Here is a 15958-nt window from a genome sequence, read left to right on the forward strand (position 1 = left end):
CGTCCAGCTGCCCTTGCATGTGCCCCTCAGCAATCTCCTCCTTTGCTGTGTCTTGGAAGAACAAGCACGCATTGGGTTTAGGAGAGAGAGAGAGCGGGAGTGTGTTCGTCTGTGTTCCTGGATCTGTGCAACGCTCATGCTTGTCAGCCACGCCGTTTCTTACGGACCCCTCTCTCTCTCTCACTCATGAGTCGGCCCAGACCCACTTGCCCCGCATCCTCCGTTCCACCCGTCCCTCTGCTGGCGCCAGGCCACTGGACTCTGCCCCTGTCCGGAGGCCCCCCTTCCACTCCCTCACTCCCAAAGCTGGTCCCCTCCTACAGCACTATGTCCGCATCCACGAGCCCAGTGGAAAACGGTCCTCTCCTCCTCAGAATTTCTCTCCATGTCACAGCGTTCTGGAGTGTCTGGGAAGAAGAGGGGCCCATCCCCCTTTCTAAGGTCAAGTGTTTCACCACTGTCCTGGATTTCTGCCCTCCTCCCTTCTTCCCACCTTACTCCCTGTCTCATCTTTTAATGTTTCCTCTTCACATCTTCAGTGGACCTTTCCCATTTTGAAGGACATGGCTTGCTTATAAGGTTGTCCCTTTGACCCTCCAGCCCTCTGTGCCGCAATATTCTCCTCTTAAAAGAGTAGGCTCCGCAGGCTGCCCGAAATGCCCATCTCCTGGTTGATCCCGCTGTCCCCCCAGGGTCCCTTCGGGCCATGTACCTGCCTGCTGGGGCCTGCAGAATCCCAGCCCACTTTGGCTGGGGGGGGGGGGTCTTCACTTCTCAGCATTCTTCTCCTGCTTTACCCCCTCTTCCCAAGAACACCATCAGCAAAACCCATTTCTACCTCAAAAAAACCCACAAAAAAACAAAAAAACAAACAAACAAAAAAAACCCCACATAGCCTGGAGTCGGAACCTGTCCAAACTGGGCACGCTTTTGAACATGCGGCTGGAGGTGGCAGCGTGACTCCGTATTTCACATAGCTGTTTGGATGAAGGTTTATCTATAAGAATATAAATTTGTGTTTAGAAGTTTGAAATGCTTCTAAAAGAATCCTTGCTTACAGCACTTTGGTATCTTCATTTTGTCATTGCCAGATTAAAGTTCTGTAAGCAGAATAGCAATTATTTATCAGAAGTAAAATCTCATGCAAATGTTTCTGAGCCCAATACAAATTAGCAATTCTTCATATGACTAATGACTATATGCCCTTCTGATAACTGTAAACATGAGAAACAAAAGATCAAGGACTCTAAAATAAGCACTTGGGATAGCAGAAGGGCTGTGTAGGCGGTGAGCAGCAACTGTGAAACCAAAAGATAATCGTTATGTGCTTCTCAAGATCTTCAAACCCAGAGGAATGCGAACCATTACACAGTGGTTCTTTTTTGCCCTCCAAGCAAAGTTCTTAATAGGCAAGACTCTTCAGCTTTTTAAATACAATCAAATATATCCCTCACTGAAATTAAATAGAACAACAGAAAGCTGCATTATGCCAGAAACAGTCAAATTTCATAAACCAATGAAGTTGCAAAGAACTGACAATAACTCAAATTGTTAATAGTTCTTTTTGCCCGATAAATACAGCTTCAGATTCTAACAGTCCACAACTCTCATGACAATACATGCATTGAGTAGAATTGAATCCTTAATACAAGTCAAATCACATTTAGTCAGTTAGTATTCGAGTGACTACTCGAGTACAGAATGTTAGGACAGGTGTCATGGGTAAAATACAGAGTAACTCAATATGCAAACCTGTAGCATAGCAGGTTACCAGCCTGTTTAGAGGACGCAGAATACCTTAGTAAAACACACAGTAACTGAAGCTCTGTGAGCTGAACCAAACACATTCTGCAGGGCTGAGTAGAATGGTTAGGTAACGTCACTCCTGCAATTATAAAAGTTCTCCTGGAAGACTGTTGAAACGAAAGGAAGAAATGTACAGATTGGCAGAAAGGAGGGGGAGAGAAGTCTTACCAGATGAGAGGCTTGTGAAAATCTGACTAAGGAGAAACACATCAGAAAGGGGTAAGGCAGCCCAAAGGCCAGGCTGGATGCACACCATCACTTCCCTTCCTCTTCACTGCTCCCAAAAGCCTCCCAGTTGGGTTCTGCCCATAAAAATTCTCTGCACACAGCTATTGTGATCATCACCTTAAAGCTCATCTTCTCTCCTATTCTGCTCAAAAATCAATGGCTCCCCACTGCCCCACAAACCAAATTCAGACTCCTGAGTAACACAGCATAAGTACTCAATACATTTGAGTATGTGTGATTACTTTCATATCTCTTGCTTGATTGAAACGTTCTAGAAGGCAAACACCAAATCCTGCTTTAATTTTTAATATTTTGGTATGTGATAGCACTTACAAGTATCTTTGGTATGGTAGAAGTTCAAAACATTTATTAAATGAATGAATAGATGATTTAACTAACAAATTTTATATAGTATTGGCAAAATGGGGGGGCCAGTTGGTAGATAACCTTACAAGGGAAGTTAGAAGTTTAGATTTGATACAACAGACTCTAGTCAGCTACTGGATGATTTTGTTTACAACAGTGACAGGATAAAAATGGTGTTTGAAGTATCTCATTTTAGTTGCAATTGTAGAGAATATTAGCCCAGAAAGGACTAGAAGTAGAAAGATCACTTTGCTAATAATATTTTGCTAACAGGATGAATAAAACAAGATGAGGATTTTCGTCTGTTGATTAGTCACTAATGTGAATATTCCTTTAATGAACACCAAAAAAGAAAATTGTCACCATGTATCTTTGATCTATTTTTAATGATTTCATTTCTGAGATAAGAGATGATTTTTTTTCAGGCTAAGTGGTACTTATAGATTTTAAAGAATAGCAACCAGGGGCGCCTGGCTGGCTCAGTTGGAAGAATATGTGACTCTTGATCTCAGGGTTGTGAGTTGGAGCCCCACACTTTGTGTAGAGATTACAAAAAAACAAATAAACTTAAAAAAAAAAAACAGGTAAAAAAAAAAAGAGTAGCAGCCAGAAATCCTAGAAATTAAGGACAGATATTATTATTTATGCACTACAAATATTTTCCATATTATCTTCCAAAATGATACTCTAACAAAATATGAAAATGGAAAGAATTCCATTTTGTCTATTCCTAGTAAAATGCAGAACACTTGATTTTTTGGTTTTGTCTCAGCTAAAATCAATTAGATGGTAGCATTTTATAATCTGGTATAACATTTTGATATTAAATGGATGAATCCATCAGCATTTGAACATGCCAGTGCATTAAAAAGTGTCAAGAGGTTGTAACCGGTGCCCTCTCTTAAGAACTTATTCTCTCTCCGCTCAAGCCTCACTCACCCTTCCCACCGTCTGCTAGAAGGTCATGGTGGGGGGACCGGAGGGGGTCAGCAGCACAGGGCATGCTGAGGAGGAGGAGGTCAGCCTGCAGCTCTCCATCTTGGCTGCTCACTAGAAACACCTGGGAGCTTTTAACAGCTATGAATTTTTCAACCAGGATATTTTAAAAGCTTCCCCCAGGTGAGTTTGTTATCCAGGCTCGAGAAGCAGTGATTTAGTATTTTCTTTAGCCATGGAAAAATAATTCTTACATATGATTTCCTGGATATAGTGTCCAAAAAATTATAAAATAGTTTAAGGGGCTAAATATATGATGCTACTAATTTTATTTTGAAGAGAAGAAACAAACTTTTACTTACCTGCCTTCTGACAATGTACAATCTTCTCATACACAGCATCTGCATTTTCAATCACGGCCTTGAGGGACTGGATCATCTGGAAAGGGAACACCCAGACACGGGGTTACACACCTGACGACCAAACATCGGTCTACACACGTGCAGGGGGGCTCTCCTCTACAAACAGGCTGAGGTGCTGGGGCGAAACGCTCCTTTATCTGACTTCCCACGACTCAGTCCAAATGTGTATGTACAAAACAAAAAATCCTGCCTTCCATGTCATGGTTCAAACAGACTGGGAGTAATTTGAAACTTGAGTCAATACTGAACAGAGTTTCAGTGTGAAAAGCTACAAATAAATATGTGTACACATCTGATCTGTGTTTTAAATTATATTTTCATTCATTTTAACAAAATCTTCAACTTTATCTTACAGAAAGCTCTACCACCTAACACACCTTACTCATTTCAGCTAAAGTGCCTTCATCTGAAAATTAGTTTAAAACTTGCCATGAGGATCAAAAAACAGCATTTATTTTATTTTTTTAAAGATTTATGTATTTTGAGAGGGAGAGAGAGAGAGAGCATGGGGTGGAGGGGCGGGGGGTGAGAGAGAGAGATTCTCAAGCAGACTCCCCACTGAGTGCAGAGCCTGAGGCAGGGCTCGATCTCACAACTCTGAGATCATGACCGGAGCCAGATGCTTAACTGATTGAGCCACCCAGGTGTCCCTTAAAACAGTGTTTATTTAATACATCACTAATGATATCAAACTAGTATTTTTAATGTTCCTGTCAATGATTTTAAAAGATCTAATTTTGAAAAAATAAATAAATAAAAATAGAAGATCCAATTTTGAGTTCTTATTCCAAATTACTTGTTTATTTTTAGCAGCCAAGCTTGAATTAAAAAAAAAAAAAGGATCAAAGCATAGCTGATCAATTATTTTACTTACCAAAATGTTAGGAAAAGATCTGTCTAAAGTAATCTTTTTGGCTCTAAAATCACTATGAAAATGGGATAGCCTGATTCAGCTCTCATAGCTCAAATGGGTACAAATATGATGCTTGCCTTCATTATAGATTTCAACTTTTTGTATTTAAATGTCCAAATATTTTTCATTATAACATTACCCATCTATATTACATGACCATTTTATTTTAAAAAATAAACACTAATCCATCACTCTCCATTTCTTTAAGTTCTGCCTTGTTTTTCTTTATAGTATTTACCACTAACTGCCACAGTCATTATTTTACAGAAACCAAATAGATGTAGGTTGGATTATTTGTATAATTCAAAGAAGAAACACCCTATTTTGACGAGTTACACTTATTGAAACCAAAGCATAATCAACAGGCCTCTTAAGAAGTGCACCAGATTCTTCAAATGAGTCACACAGCATTTACCAGGTTGTCCACTGTTCGAAGAAAATTATAGTAAACACCAAAAGGTTTAAGGCCCACACAGTGCTCATTTGTGCCTTCATTCATTATCCGTGACCAGAGCAGGAACTGGGGACACAGGCAGACAGCACACAGCCCCTATCTTCAAGAAGCCCATATCCCATGGGAAGAGCTTAGAGCTTGCGCTTTGGAAGTCAGTATTTTCACATGCGTTCTTCAAGATCTGAGTCATGTCTGTAAATTAAAATATTCTATTTTACAGCTTGACATATTGAACAGGCAATGATAAAAATGAGTAGTTAAGAGCTCAGTTACACTGATAGAAAGTCATTCATACCATGACATCATTTGCATCCTGAAAAGGTTTATACCGTCATCAGTAACCTTTTTCAGCTTTGATGTCAAGCCAAAATGAGAGATATGAAGAAGCATAAAGCTTAAAGAAGTCAAGGATGGTGGTTGTCACAACTCACTATCAAAGAACTGGCTAACTGTGCCTCCATCACTCAAATAGGAAAAAGGAGAAAAAAAAAAAAATACCAGCAATGAAATGAACCTGGTCATGAAGCAGGTGGGCAGGACAGGAGCAGTAACAGAAGGGATGTAGGAGAACGAGACAGCAGCATTAAGCACAGGCTCACTCATACAGATGACCTGTGGGGGGAGGTGGTCAAAACACACTCCTACTGAGCATGGTGTGGGGGCAGAAAGAGCTCAGATTTATATGGGCTCAAATCCTGGTTCTGCTGTTCATTAGCTTTGCCATCCAGGCCAGGATACTAAACATCATGGAGCCATCATTTCCTACCTATAAAATGAGTTAATAAAAGACACTACCTACATAATGCTGTGAGGATTAAGTGGAAGGACGCACAATGAAGACACCTGTAAACAGATGTGACAATGGACGCCCCCATTTAGCCAGGGGGCCTGGCGGAGCCTTTTCTGGTAGCCCAAGATTAGCTGAATGAGTATGCCTTCCCTTCATATGTTCACTGGCAATGTTTCAAATATCCATTACTAATTTTAGTTTTACTTGAAAAGTCTGGTGTGGTGAAGCTCAGAGAAACAACAAATCACATTATTATTCTTAGAAGCATCTTCCAGTTTAAAGTATCACCAAAGGTTAAATAGTTAGGCACCTTTCGGCTGTAAAATACGTGCAAGGTTTAAGGACAGCACATCCATTTCAAGGGTCTGGAGAGAGAAGCTCACCTGCCTCTGATGCTCTAATAGTACTTGAAGGATCAATCCTTTATTCTTGGGACAATCACTTGCTGAGGTCCTCTGAGTGGGGGACCCTGAAGTAAGCGCTATGAATGAATATAAAGAATAGTTGCTGACCCAGGACTATGAGCAAACAGTAATCACACAAGATGTGGCGTGGCCATTGTAGCCCATGTGCTACTGGGTATGACAAAGTTAAATACCCCTAAGCCACAGTAGTTGGTTGGGTTATTTAGTGGGGGTGTAAGTGGTGGTGTCATAGAATCCCGCTGATACTCTGTTTGTGGACTGGACTTAAATACACACTCCACCCCTTATTTATGAGCAGTATATAAAATATGAAGGTGGCTACTCCACCAGGGTGGAGAACGCAAACACAGCGAAAAGCCACTCCTCTCAGGTTTGGAAGTAAACTGAGGCAGCTATTCGCAGACCATATTGGAGGGGTATTCTGGAGGCAACCAGCCTCAGAGAAGGTTAGGCACAACAATAAACTATCAGTAGAACTTAGAGAAGGCAGGAAGAAAACATATCCAGACCTTAGCAGAGATGATTCATCTTGCCACACCTGTTACTAAATGTTCTCACCACTTCCTTGGAGAGGAGGAACTGCCAGTTTATACCTTTTTATAGTTTTAGGGTACATATTTACAGTTAGGGTGGGTCCCTATATTCATGTAAACAGTTTATCGTTCTTGTCCATAGAGTGCGTTCATTAATTCTCAACTCCTGCAGTATTTGCATAAAGTGTCCTTGAGTGAAAGAACCCCTCCGGGTACTCCCCAGCAAGTTGTCTGGGCTGTGAGCCCCTCTCAGCGCACTCTAAGGGTCCAGTAGGCTGAGAGGGCAGGGCCAGGCGGCAGAGCTTCCTGCCTGTCCACCCAGCTGGCTGAGGTCTTGCCGCACTCAGCTCACAGCTATGACTGAATGTAGAGCACATGGCACGGAAGGAGGACACAGCAGGGACCACACGAGGGGGCCATTAAATCTAGTGGGGGCCCATCTCAGCCTGGGTCTGCGGCTTTATAACAAGCTCTGATTATAATAGTACAAGTGTTGGTTGAATGAATCAAAATGAAAGTAATTGAACGCCTCCTCTGCATCAGGTTTGTACTCCGTGCTTTCTATTTCATTTAAGGCTCACAAAACCCATGTGAGGTGGGTATTTATGGCGTTGGTTTTACAGGTGTGAACACTGAGGACCTGAGAGTTAAGCTGCTTCCCCAAGGTCCTCCGGTAAGAAGGGCAAAGGGACTGCAACTAAGAAACGATGCATTCTGTTTGACCTTAAGGCCCCTGCTTTTCCACAGCACTAGGACACGTCTTGCTGTCCGAGTAGCAACAGCACAAGGAAAGCTGAGGAAAGGGCATTCCAGCCAGAGAGACATACAAAAGCAGAAAGGAATTCAGTAACGCCTGACAGGTGCTACACACAGTAGGTGGTATAATCTCCACTACTGACTTCCACCTAGAATTGTCCTTTTGTTTTTATAAAATTTTATTTATTTATTTGACAGAGAAAGAGAGAGAGAGAGAGAGAGAGTACAAGCAGGGGGAGCGGCAGGCAGAGGGAGAAGCAGGCTCCCCGCGGAGCAGGGAGCCCAATGTGGGGCTCGATCCCAGGACCCTGGGATCATGACCTGAGCCGAAGGCAGACGCTTCACCGACTGAGCCACCCAGGTGTCACGAGAATTGTCTTTTTAAATAGTATTTCTGTAAAGTGCTTTGGGAAAACATTTCTTTTAAAATGACAACAATAAACAATTTGCTCAGCTCCACTTAACAATTCATCATTATAAGAGAGAAATCGTTTACATTTAATGTGAAACTAGTAGAATAAGCATTTCAGAGTAGACAAAAGCAAATACATGGGGAGTGACATCAAGAGATGAGTCAAAGGGAGAAAGTGCTTTAAATTAAATTATTTTCTCTATATATATTACATGAATATGTCAGTGTAATACAAGGCCCAGTAGATTGGCTGGCTTTAGAAGCATTATTTACATTAATGCAAATGCATCCCCACTGATCCCTTTAAATGCAGAGGTTTTGGCTCAGATCATCCTGCTGCTAACTAACCCTAGTAACTTACCACATGGACAGCTCATATTATTTATGAAGTACAAGATGCTTTTGTGTAGTTGTTGCTAATAGATTTTCTATTAGTGTCCAGTTACCAGTAACTCCCTAAATTTCTGGAACTAATGCACTTGGAAAATCTATGGATTTAACATAGCCCAGAAACCCATTTCATAAATACGATCAATTCTATTATAGGATTTTAATACAGGACTCCTGCAGATGAAAAGCAGGAAGTTTCAACTAAAAGTAAGTAAAACTAAAGGCAACTAAAATTCAACTAAAAGGCAAGTAAAAATTCATATTTTATTAAGCTGGACAGAAAACAGAAATGCCTTTTGTAAGAATGTTCCATTTTGAAAGTAACTCCCATTACTAGTATTAGGCAAACTTCTCCATTTATGGATATGGTTATAACTGTCACTATATTAATATATTTCATATCACTAGATTTCTATAGACTGCTTCTTACTTTTGTTTTGAAATTCACACATCAAGTAGGAAAATTCTATTTTCAGGATAAGCAAGTCTACAGTTTACTGTAAGGATCTTATGTCTGATTTTGGACAGTACACTGAAGAATCTCCTTTCATCCCAGGAACACAGATTTTGAGAATTACAAAAATAATTTGCCAATAATTTCAAGTCCATGGGTGAAAGAAGTTTAATCATAACAATCATAACATCTTCTGAGTTCTAGATTTTTCCCTTTATCTTGCTTTGGCCTCAGTTGCAGACAGAAAACGCCTCCCTCCTACGACTTGGCTCTGCCCGTCCCCACATTCATACATGGCCGTCGCCACTGCTGCTTTGGCTGCAGCTATCCCTAACGAAGTTACAAAGCCTCAGAAGTGCTCACGTCCTTACAAAAGGGAACTTAGTTTGTTCTTTTACAAAGATTCTGTGACTGTGTGACATACAACAAACTCAAGCAATTGAGCAGCATCCTCAAACCTGCCAACGGACCTAGAGAAACGATACACCTGCGCCTACCTCTGAACACCCCCTGGGTTCCAAGGCTTTCGTGGAGATCCATGGAAGGCCTTGGTGACCAGTGAATGCCCAGGTGACAGGTGTGGCTTCAGGTACCACCTGGCTCAGGAAGGACCCAGGGAGGACTGGACCAAAGCAGGACTTGCCTCTCAGGACTCCAGGAATGTGTAGCAAAACAGCAAATGTGAAGCAAAGATCGAGGTCTTCAGAAGACCACCAATTCAATCCAAAGCAGTGTTCTCCCCCCAATCAGAATTATCTGTATGAATGTCTCTAAAGTTCAGTGTCACCGGAGGACTGTCACCCTGTCCTACACAGTCCTACAAATTGAGTCAGTTCATTAATGATGAGAATGGGACAGAGAAGAAGGAAATTCTCTCAGGAAACTATAAGCTTTGGTGTTTCTTTCTGTGCTCTTGAAAAAGTATTGTCTCTCCGAGTTAATAACACTATCTTTCTTTTTAATACTTTAAAAAGAAGTTTTTAGAATTTTGAAGAATTTTAGAGTCAAATACAAAAACACTGGGATCTGCGACTTCAGAACTGAAAATCAGAGGTAACATTTTCTTTCAGTAAAACGTCCAAGTACAGCAAAACTTCCCAGAGTTGAACCAATGGAATAGAAACCATTTCTGAAGTTATCGTTGGAAAATACAAGATAGCTTGTCATACTTGAAAATAACATGAAAGTCATGTATGGTGATTAACATAACATAACAATAATAATAAAAAAAATAACATGAAAGTCATATACTTGCATGGGGGCATCCAAGTTTTATCACTGTGGGGTCCTTGCCCAGCTGCATGCGACAGCTACCCCAGCCCCTTCTGCAGCCATGTCATTAATAGCTGCAGTCATCATCGCTTCCAGCAAGGTCACTATAAAAACACTTTCCACATAACAAATGGTTTTCCAGAGTAATTTGTCCTGGTTTCCTCTTGAAACCTCATTTCCACTTCCACATTTTCCACTATACAACTCAGAGAAAAGTAGAGAAAAAACCCTATATAAGAGAAAAATTATAGAAAGAACCCAAAGCTCTGCCCAATGAAAACTGCCACTGAATTGTTAACCAACACGTAGAGGAGCATAGGTGGCTGCTACGGCATCTGGGGCCCTGGTGCAGGCATGGTGGGGAGGGGGCAGGATATGAATCGATGTAAAATATCATTACCCTCTCCAGGCATTTCCATCAGGTCAGAGGAAAGCAGGGAAATGTGGTTAGAAAACGAGTGAAGGGTCCCCTTGGATGGGATACGGAATTACAACTTTGAACAGAGACGGAGGTGCAGGAAGAAACACAGGATGGGGGGGCATGAAGGTGGGGACAGGAAGCAGGCAGGACTTCACAGCACTGGGAGGAGGGACGCAGGAGGGGGCTGGGAAAAGAAAGTAGGAGACTGCGTAGGGGACAGAGCAGGGCTCAGTGACTGGTTTGCTGTGGGCATAGAGGGAGAGTCAAAGACTCTTTCCCTTTAGAGGGGAAACTGGACAGATAAGAAAAACTTAACACACCCCAGGGTTGTAAAGCACTTCACAGGTTACAAAGTATCTTTAATGTGTTCACTCATCTAGGATGTGGAGTTCCTCCTTGGTGGAGAGAGCCCTGGTTACAACAGGGCAGTCTGGTAAAAACGTGCAGCAGGGATCAGAACCGGGTAGAGGCGTGGTTCTGGCATTGGAAAATTGGGGATTTTCTGCACAAAGGTAGCAGCTGAGATGAAAACAGGTATACATCTCCCAGGCAGGAATTTTAAAGATAAATGAAATGAAAACATCACAGTGATGCTCCAGAATCACTGAAATTAAGCAGAGAGAACTAGTGTAAGAGACACAGCAGGAGAGGTCAGAGGGGAAGGAACATAACAAGGATATTAAATGTTTTACAGATGTGTGAGGAGAGTTTCTGGAAGGAGGGTGGGTCTGAGAACTGGAAGCTCTGGATTTGGGCATTTGGTAATTGCACCCATAGTTCTGCTCTAATGGGATGTACAGTTTCCCAAAAATCATTGCACTATACAAAAACATTTTTGCATTTGCACCTTGCAATAAAAATCACAAGGTTTGTGGGGGAAATGGGGTTAGGGGCACAGCATTAAAAACTTTTGCAATGATACATTAAAAAAAAAGACAGGAACTGAATAAAAGTGATAGCACAGCTCTGCGTATGTTAAATAGTTACGGAATGCAAAACTACTTCAAGGCATGTGGCGACTGACCTTGAAAAAGACCTGAGGTCTGCTTAGGAAGTGGGTGTTCTGAGAGTTGCAGCTTGTAAGTTACCCGAAGTGGAGGAGGTGATGTGCGATCTGATGAAAGCGTTAACAGGAGCTGGGGTGGGCACAGCTCCAGATGCCCTCACGAACGGGCGGGGGGTAGGGGGGCTGGGTGCTGTTTGAGGTCTGTGTGTGCATGCAATTCAACCAGGTGAAGTTTTCTGTGTTCACTAGTGCTTCTTGTGGTCAAAACTGTGCACACCCAAGCAAAAAATGTAAGTTAGGTTAACATTGTTCCTTAATGTATCCATCACATTCAAATAAATTTGCATTTTCAAAACAAGTGTTACAGCCAAACTGACTATAAAAGGGAGAGTACTTCAAAACCTTTCTGAATTTTTTTTTCAAAATCTCCCATGCAATTTTATTGTGAAGTACAGTTAAACGCTCAGTTCCTATGATATTCAACCGAAGCACGATTTTGGCATTGTATAAGCCTGCCTCAACACCGTACTCAACTATTATAATAATCATTTTTTGCCAGAGAGTAGATGCCAAGTGCTAGATAAATCTGGAGTGAATTATGAGTTATGAGCGACCCAGGGTCCACATTCAGGAAGCCAAGAATTCTCTAACTTTTCAATATGCTCTGATTTTTTATAAAGTTCACTTCAGAGCTAGGGTGGTATGTACCTAAGGAATGAACCTGGCTCTCCTGTTATATAACTTTGATCTGAACATTGGTACAATATGAATCCCTTATGCATTAAATTTCGGATCAAATCCTGTAAAGTAACATTGTATCTCATGCCTAAGTATCTAGCTGAATTTTCACATGACATAAAGCCTCCTCTACCATCATCATCATCTCCATCTACCACTTTTCACTTTCAGTTAATGTATAATCACATTCACAATACTTAGAAAGGGCTGCATTTCACACATTAAACCCCAAGTTTTAATTAAACTGCAGATTCTCAAGTGAATCACCATGTAAATATAAGACAAAGACATTATGCTTATTATACACAGACTAATACAGGTTTCTCCTGTACTTACCTAAAAAGAAATTGGATTCAGTATAAAATTCATGAAAATAAATAGTATCATGTAGTCAAAACAACCAATTTATTGCCCTGGGTTCTTGCTTTCTGCGAGTTGCTTGGCACCCAGTGTACACGGAGGGCCAAATGTTTACATGTGTGGGTATTTCTGAGAGGCACTTCCAGTGTCAGCCACTAGAAGTCCTTAGTTATACACATTTGCTGGGCTAGAAGAGCAAACGTGAGAGAAAACATCCCAAAGAGAAAATTGGGTTTGGGGGGAGTGCTACGTAGAGGAATAAAAGATTAAAAAAAAAAAAAAAGACAAAATCACAGAGGCAGAGCTCAGAGGAAATTAAAACAATAAATGCACTAGGGTGATTTATCAAAAATCATATTTTAAATCAGATATGAAAATTTTACTTTTTGCAGACAACTGAATAAACTATTAAGCCACAAACTTTGATTTAAAAGAAATTCACTCCTATTTCTAGATTAATTGGGGTTTAGCATATGTTCCATATGTTCCTAAACATGTTTAAATAGACCAGGAGCTGAAAAAGCTCCACTGGGCAAAATAGCTTGGGAAAAGTAGAAAAGGGCTCTGGAAATACCTAGGGATCTAACAGATCAAAAGATTAATTATAAAGCCAGTATACAGATTTTAAATGTTTATCCTACTATATACTGTTGGCAAAGTTTTAAAACTTCTAAATAGTTTTAGCTTCAGGAAGTACACAGAATTTCAAAAAGTTGAAAAGAATTTTGGTTTTAATCTTAGGCTGTTGCTGGTCCTGTACAATACGATATTCCAAGGAAACAAAAATTGTTGAAAATTAAGCAACAAAACAGAACCTAAGCTAGCCTAAAGAGGAACTCCACCGAAATTATAAAACTATCCATAAAATATATTATAAAACATATCTATATTCCTACTAGTTCATGTAATAATATATCATGTTGTACTTTTCTGTGTGGAGAACACATATATTGTAAAGTTCAAATGCATTTAAATTATAATAATGCTTTTATCTCTCCATTTTATGGTCAGCCTTATACTCGTCAGGGAATGACTGGGTGTGTGCTACACAGAATTACTGGGTGTTTACACGATTACTGTGGGAAGACTTGAAATTCTCACACTCAACGCGCTACCCTACAGCATGTGATGAGTCACAGGGCACTATGGCTGCCTCAAGGAGACACACACACATCCTCTCCAGGCCTTTGGTCATGTCATTTCAGCCTCTTAACCCTGTAAAATACACCTCCTGCTTTCCCAAACTATAGTAACAATGTGTTTGCGTGACACCCTCAGATCATCTCTGGCAGCATGAAACCTGAGTGCACCTGTGCTCAAGCAGCCTCTGTGGTCAGGGGGGAAGGAAGGGATGGCAGTACAGAAGGACTCAGCAACTTGCAAAGGGACTTTCAGCTGGGCCTGGGGGCCAGCTGGGCACAGAACAGCGGGGACACGGTCTATAGCTGGCCACTCCCTCTGCCTCCAGTAAATGCCTGGAAAGCCAGAAGGAAAGAAGGGCAATGCACCAGTGTAACTCTCCAGTCTCGGAAGTTTTCAGGATAGTCAGTTCAGAGGCTACCCCTTGGATGGAGGGGAGTGTCTCCAAGGAACCGATAAGAATGGCTTACAACTTGGCCAGAATCATCCCTGCAGGAAGAAAGGGGAACTTGAGCTCATTAAACCCAATTATTCAGTGAGCAAGCTACTTCTGGAGAGGGATTAGGAACTTCTGGATGCTAACATTAACTCTTTCAAGTCACCAAGGACCATTTTGAGTTCTGACACACTTGTTTAAAACAATTATTACTACATTAATTAAATTTCAAAAGATACAATTAGAATTAACATAGTTCCCCTTTTATTACTATCTACTTATATCAAGCCTTTTCTCCAAGGGGATCAAGGTGATTTAGAAACTCCTAATTAACAGAAGGTAATTCAATCAGTCTTACTGTAAGGTATCATTAGTTTCTCTCAGGTCTGTATAAATAAGTATAGATGTTAGTTAAGAGAAAAAAGCAATTGGAGGTTTCTCTGTAATGAAAAGCAGTATTTTTGGTTTTTTGTTTTTTTTAAGCACAGTGAAGTGTTCACAGTATTCCAGGAATGACAGAGCAAGAAGGAAGACAAGAATGCAATCGACCAGCTACTAGCGTGTCTACTGTCTAAACGCAGGATTTTTTCCTGGTGTTGACCACATGACTCACACATTCCCCTGTCTTCCCTTTTCAGAGAAGAGAGACAACTCACCTATTAAGGTGGTGGGAAACCTTATCTTCTGCTTTTCACTTCGTAATTTTAAACCTGCCTTTATGAAATGGAGTAGCCATGCTCTCTACACAGCAAAACTGCTGCTCTGAAGTTTGGAGTGATGTTAAAATACACACACATAAAGGTCTTAAAGCTTCATGAGCTGCAGGGTTCTAGCATTTGAAAACTAATAATACCATGGTGACAACTACCATTTATTGAGAATGGGCTACTTACATCTAATTTCATACCCTTTGAGGTGGTGAAACTATGCCCTTTTTACAGAGAGAGAAATGGACTCGCCCTCAGTCACACAGTAAGCACTGGGCAGGGCCTATCTCATCATCAGGGCTCATATTCTTTGCCAGCACAACCCCAGTCCCCAACACCCACTCATATATGTCCTAGGGTCTGGGGTGTATACATCCTCCTTCATCCCCCAATTTCCAGTCATGGTGTGCCTTTATAGAAGAGCAGTTTTGCATGTAGGTGTTCACACTGCATGCACACCTGCCCAGATGGTCTGTGTGAATCTACAACTGTACTTATTGGCCAAACATACCAGGGCATTATCTTCTGCTGGATGCCCACTGCACTGCCTCTGCTTATGATGACAGGTAGGAGAAGGACAAAGACTTCCCCAAGGTGGGGTCAGAGCGGGTGGGTGGTATGCGTGTGTGTATGTGTGCGTGCGTGTCCCGGAGAGTCAGGTCTCTTCCCCCCAGCAGCACAGGAGTGGGATTCAGCTTGCCTGGCAGGGACACCGAGTGTCCGCAGTGAAGCAGGTGGGACAACCGAGAGAAGATGGCTGTCTGACATTCAAGTATTTCTCGGCTTGGCCCACCAGGAGCCTATGCCCCCCTGTTAGCTCACATGACACTTCACCTATGAACACACACTGGGAAATCCTAGAACACTACACTATATATGAGCAACATTCCCATCCCAGGGTGGCTTCACTGAAACCAGCTGCTCTCCTGTCTGGCTGGGCGAACAACTAGGTCTCTCCCCTCCACTCCTCAACTCTGCTGTATTTTCCTCTTA

The 15958-nt window shown here is 41.5% G+C and overlaps 1 protein-coding gene across 5 annotated transcripts in view; it reads right to left on the reverse strand.

Moving 5' to 3' along the window:
• The window catches only part of PLCL2 (phospholipase C like 2), a 188679-nt gene that overhangs the window by 38263 nt on the left and 134458 nt on the right, over positions 1–15958 (reverse strand). For all 5 annotated transcript variants that reach the window (XM_027583798.2, XM_027583799.2, XM_027583797.2 and 2 more), the window contains one exon: positions 3699–3774. In XM_027583798.2, the coding sequence (XP_027439599.2) occupies positions 3699–3774 (76 nt within the window). The remainder of the gene's footprint in view (positions 1–3698; positions 3775–15958) is intronic.

This window comes from Zalophus californianus, chromosome 1 (genome assembly GCF_009762305.2).
Source record: "Zalophus californianus isolate mZalCal1 chromosome 1, mZalCal1.pri.v2, whole genome shotgun sequence".
In the NCBI taxonomy this organism is placed as follows: Eukaryota; Metazoa; Chordata; class Mammalia; order Carnivora; family Otariidae; genus Zalophus; species Zalophus californianus.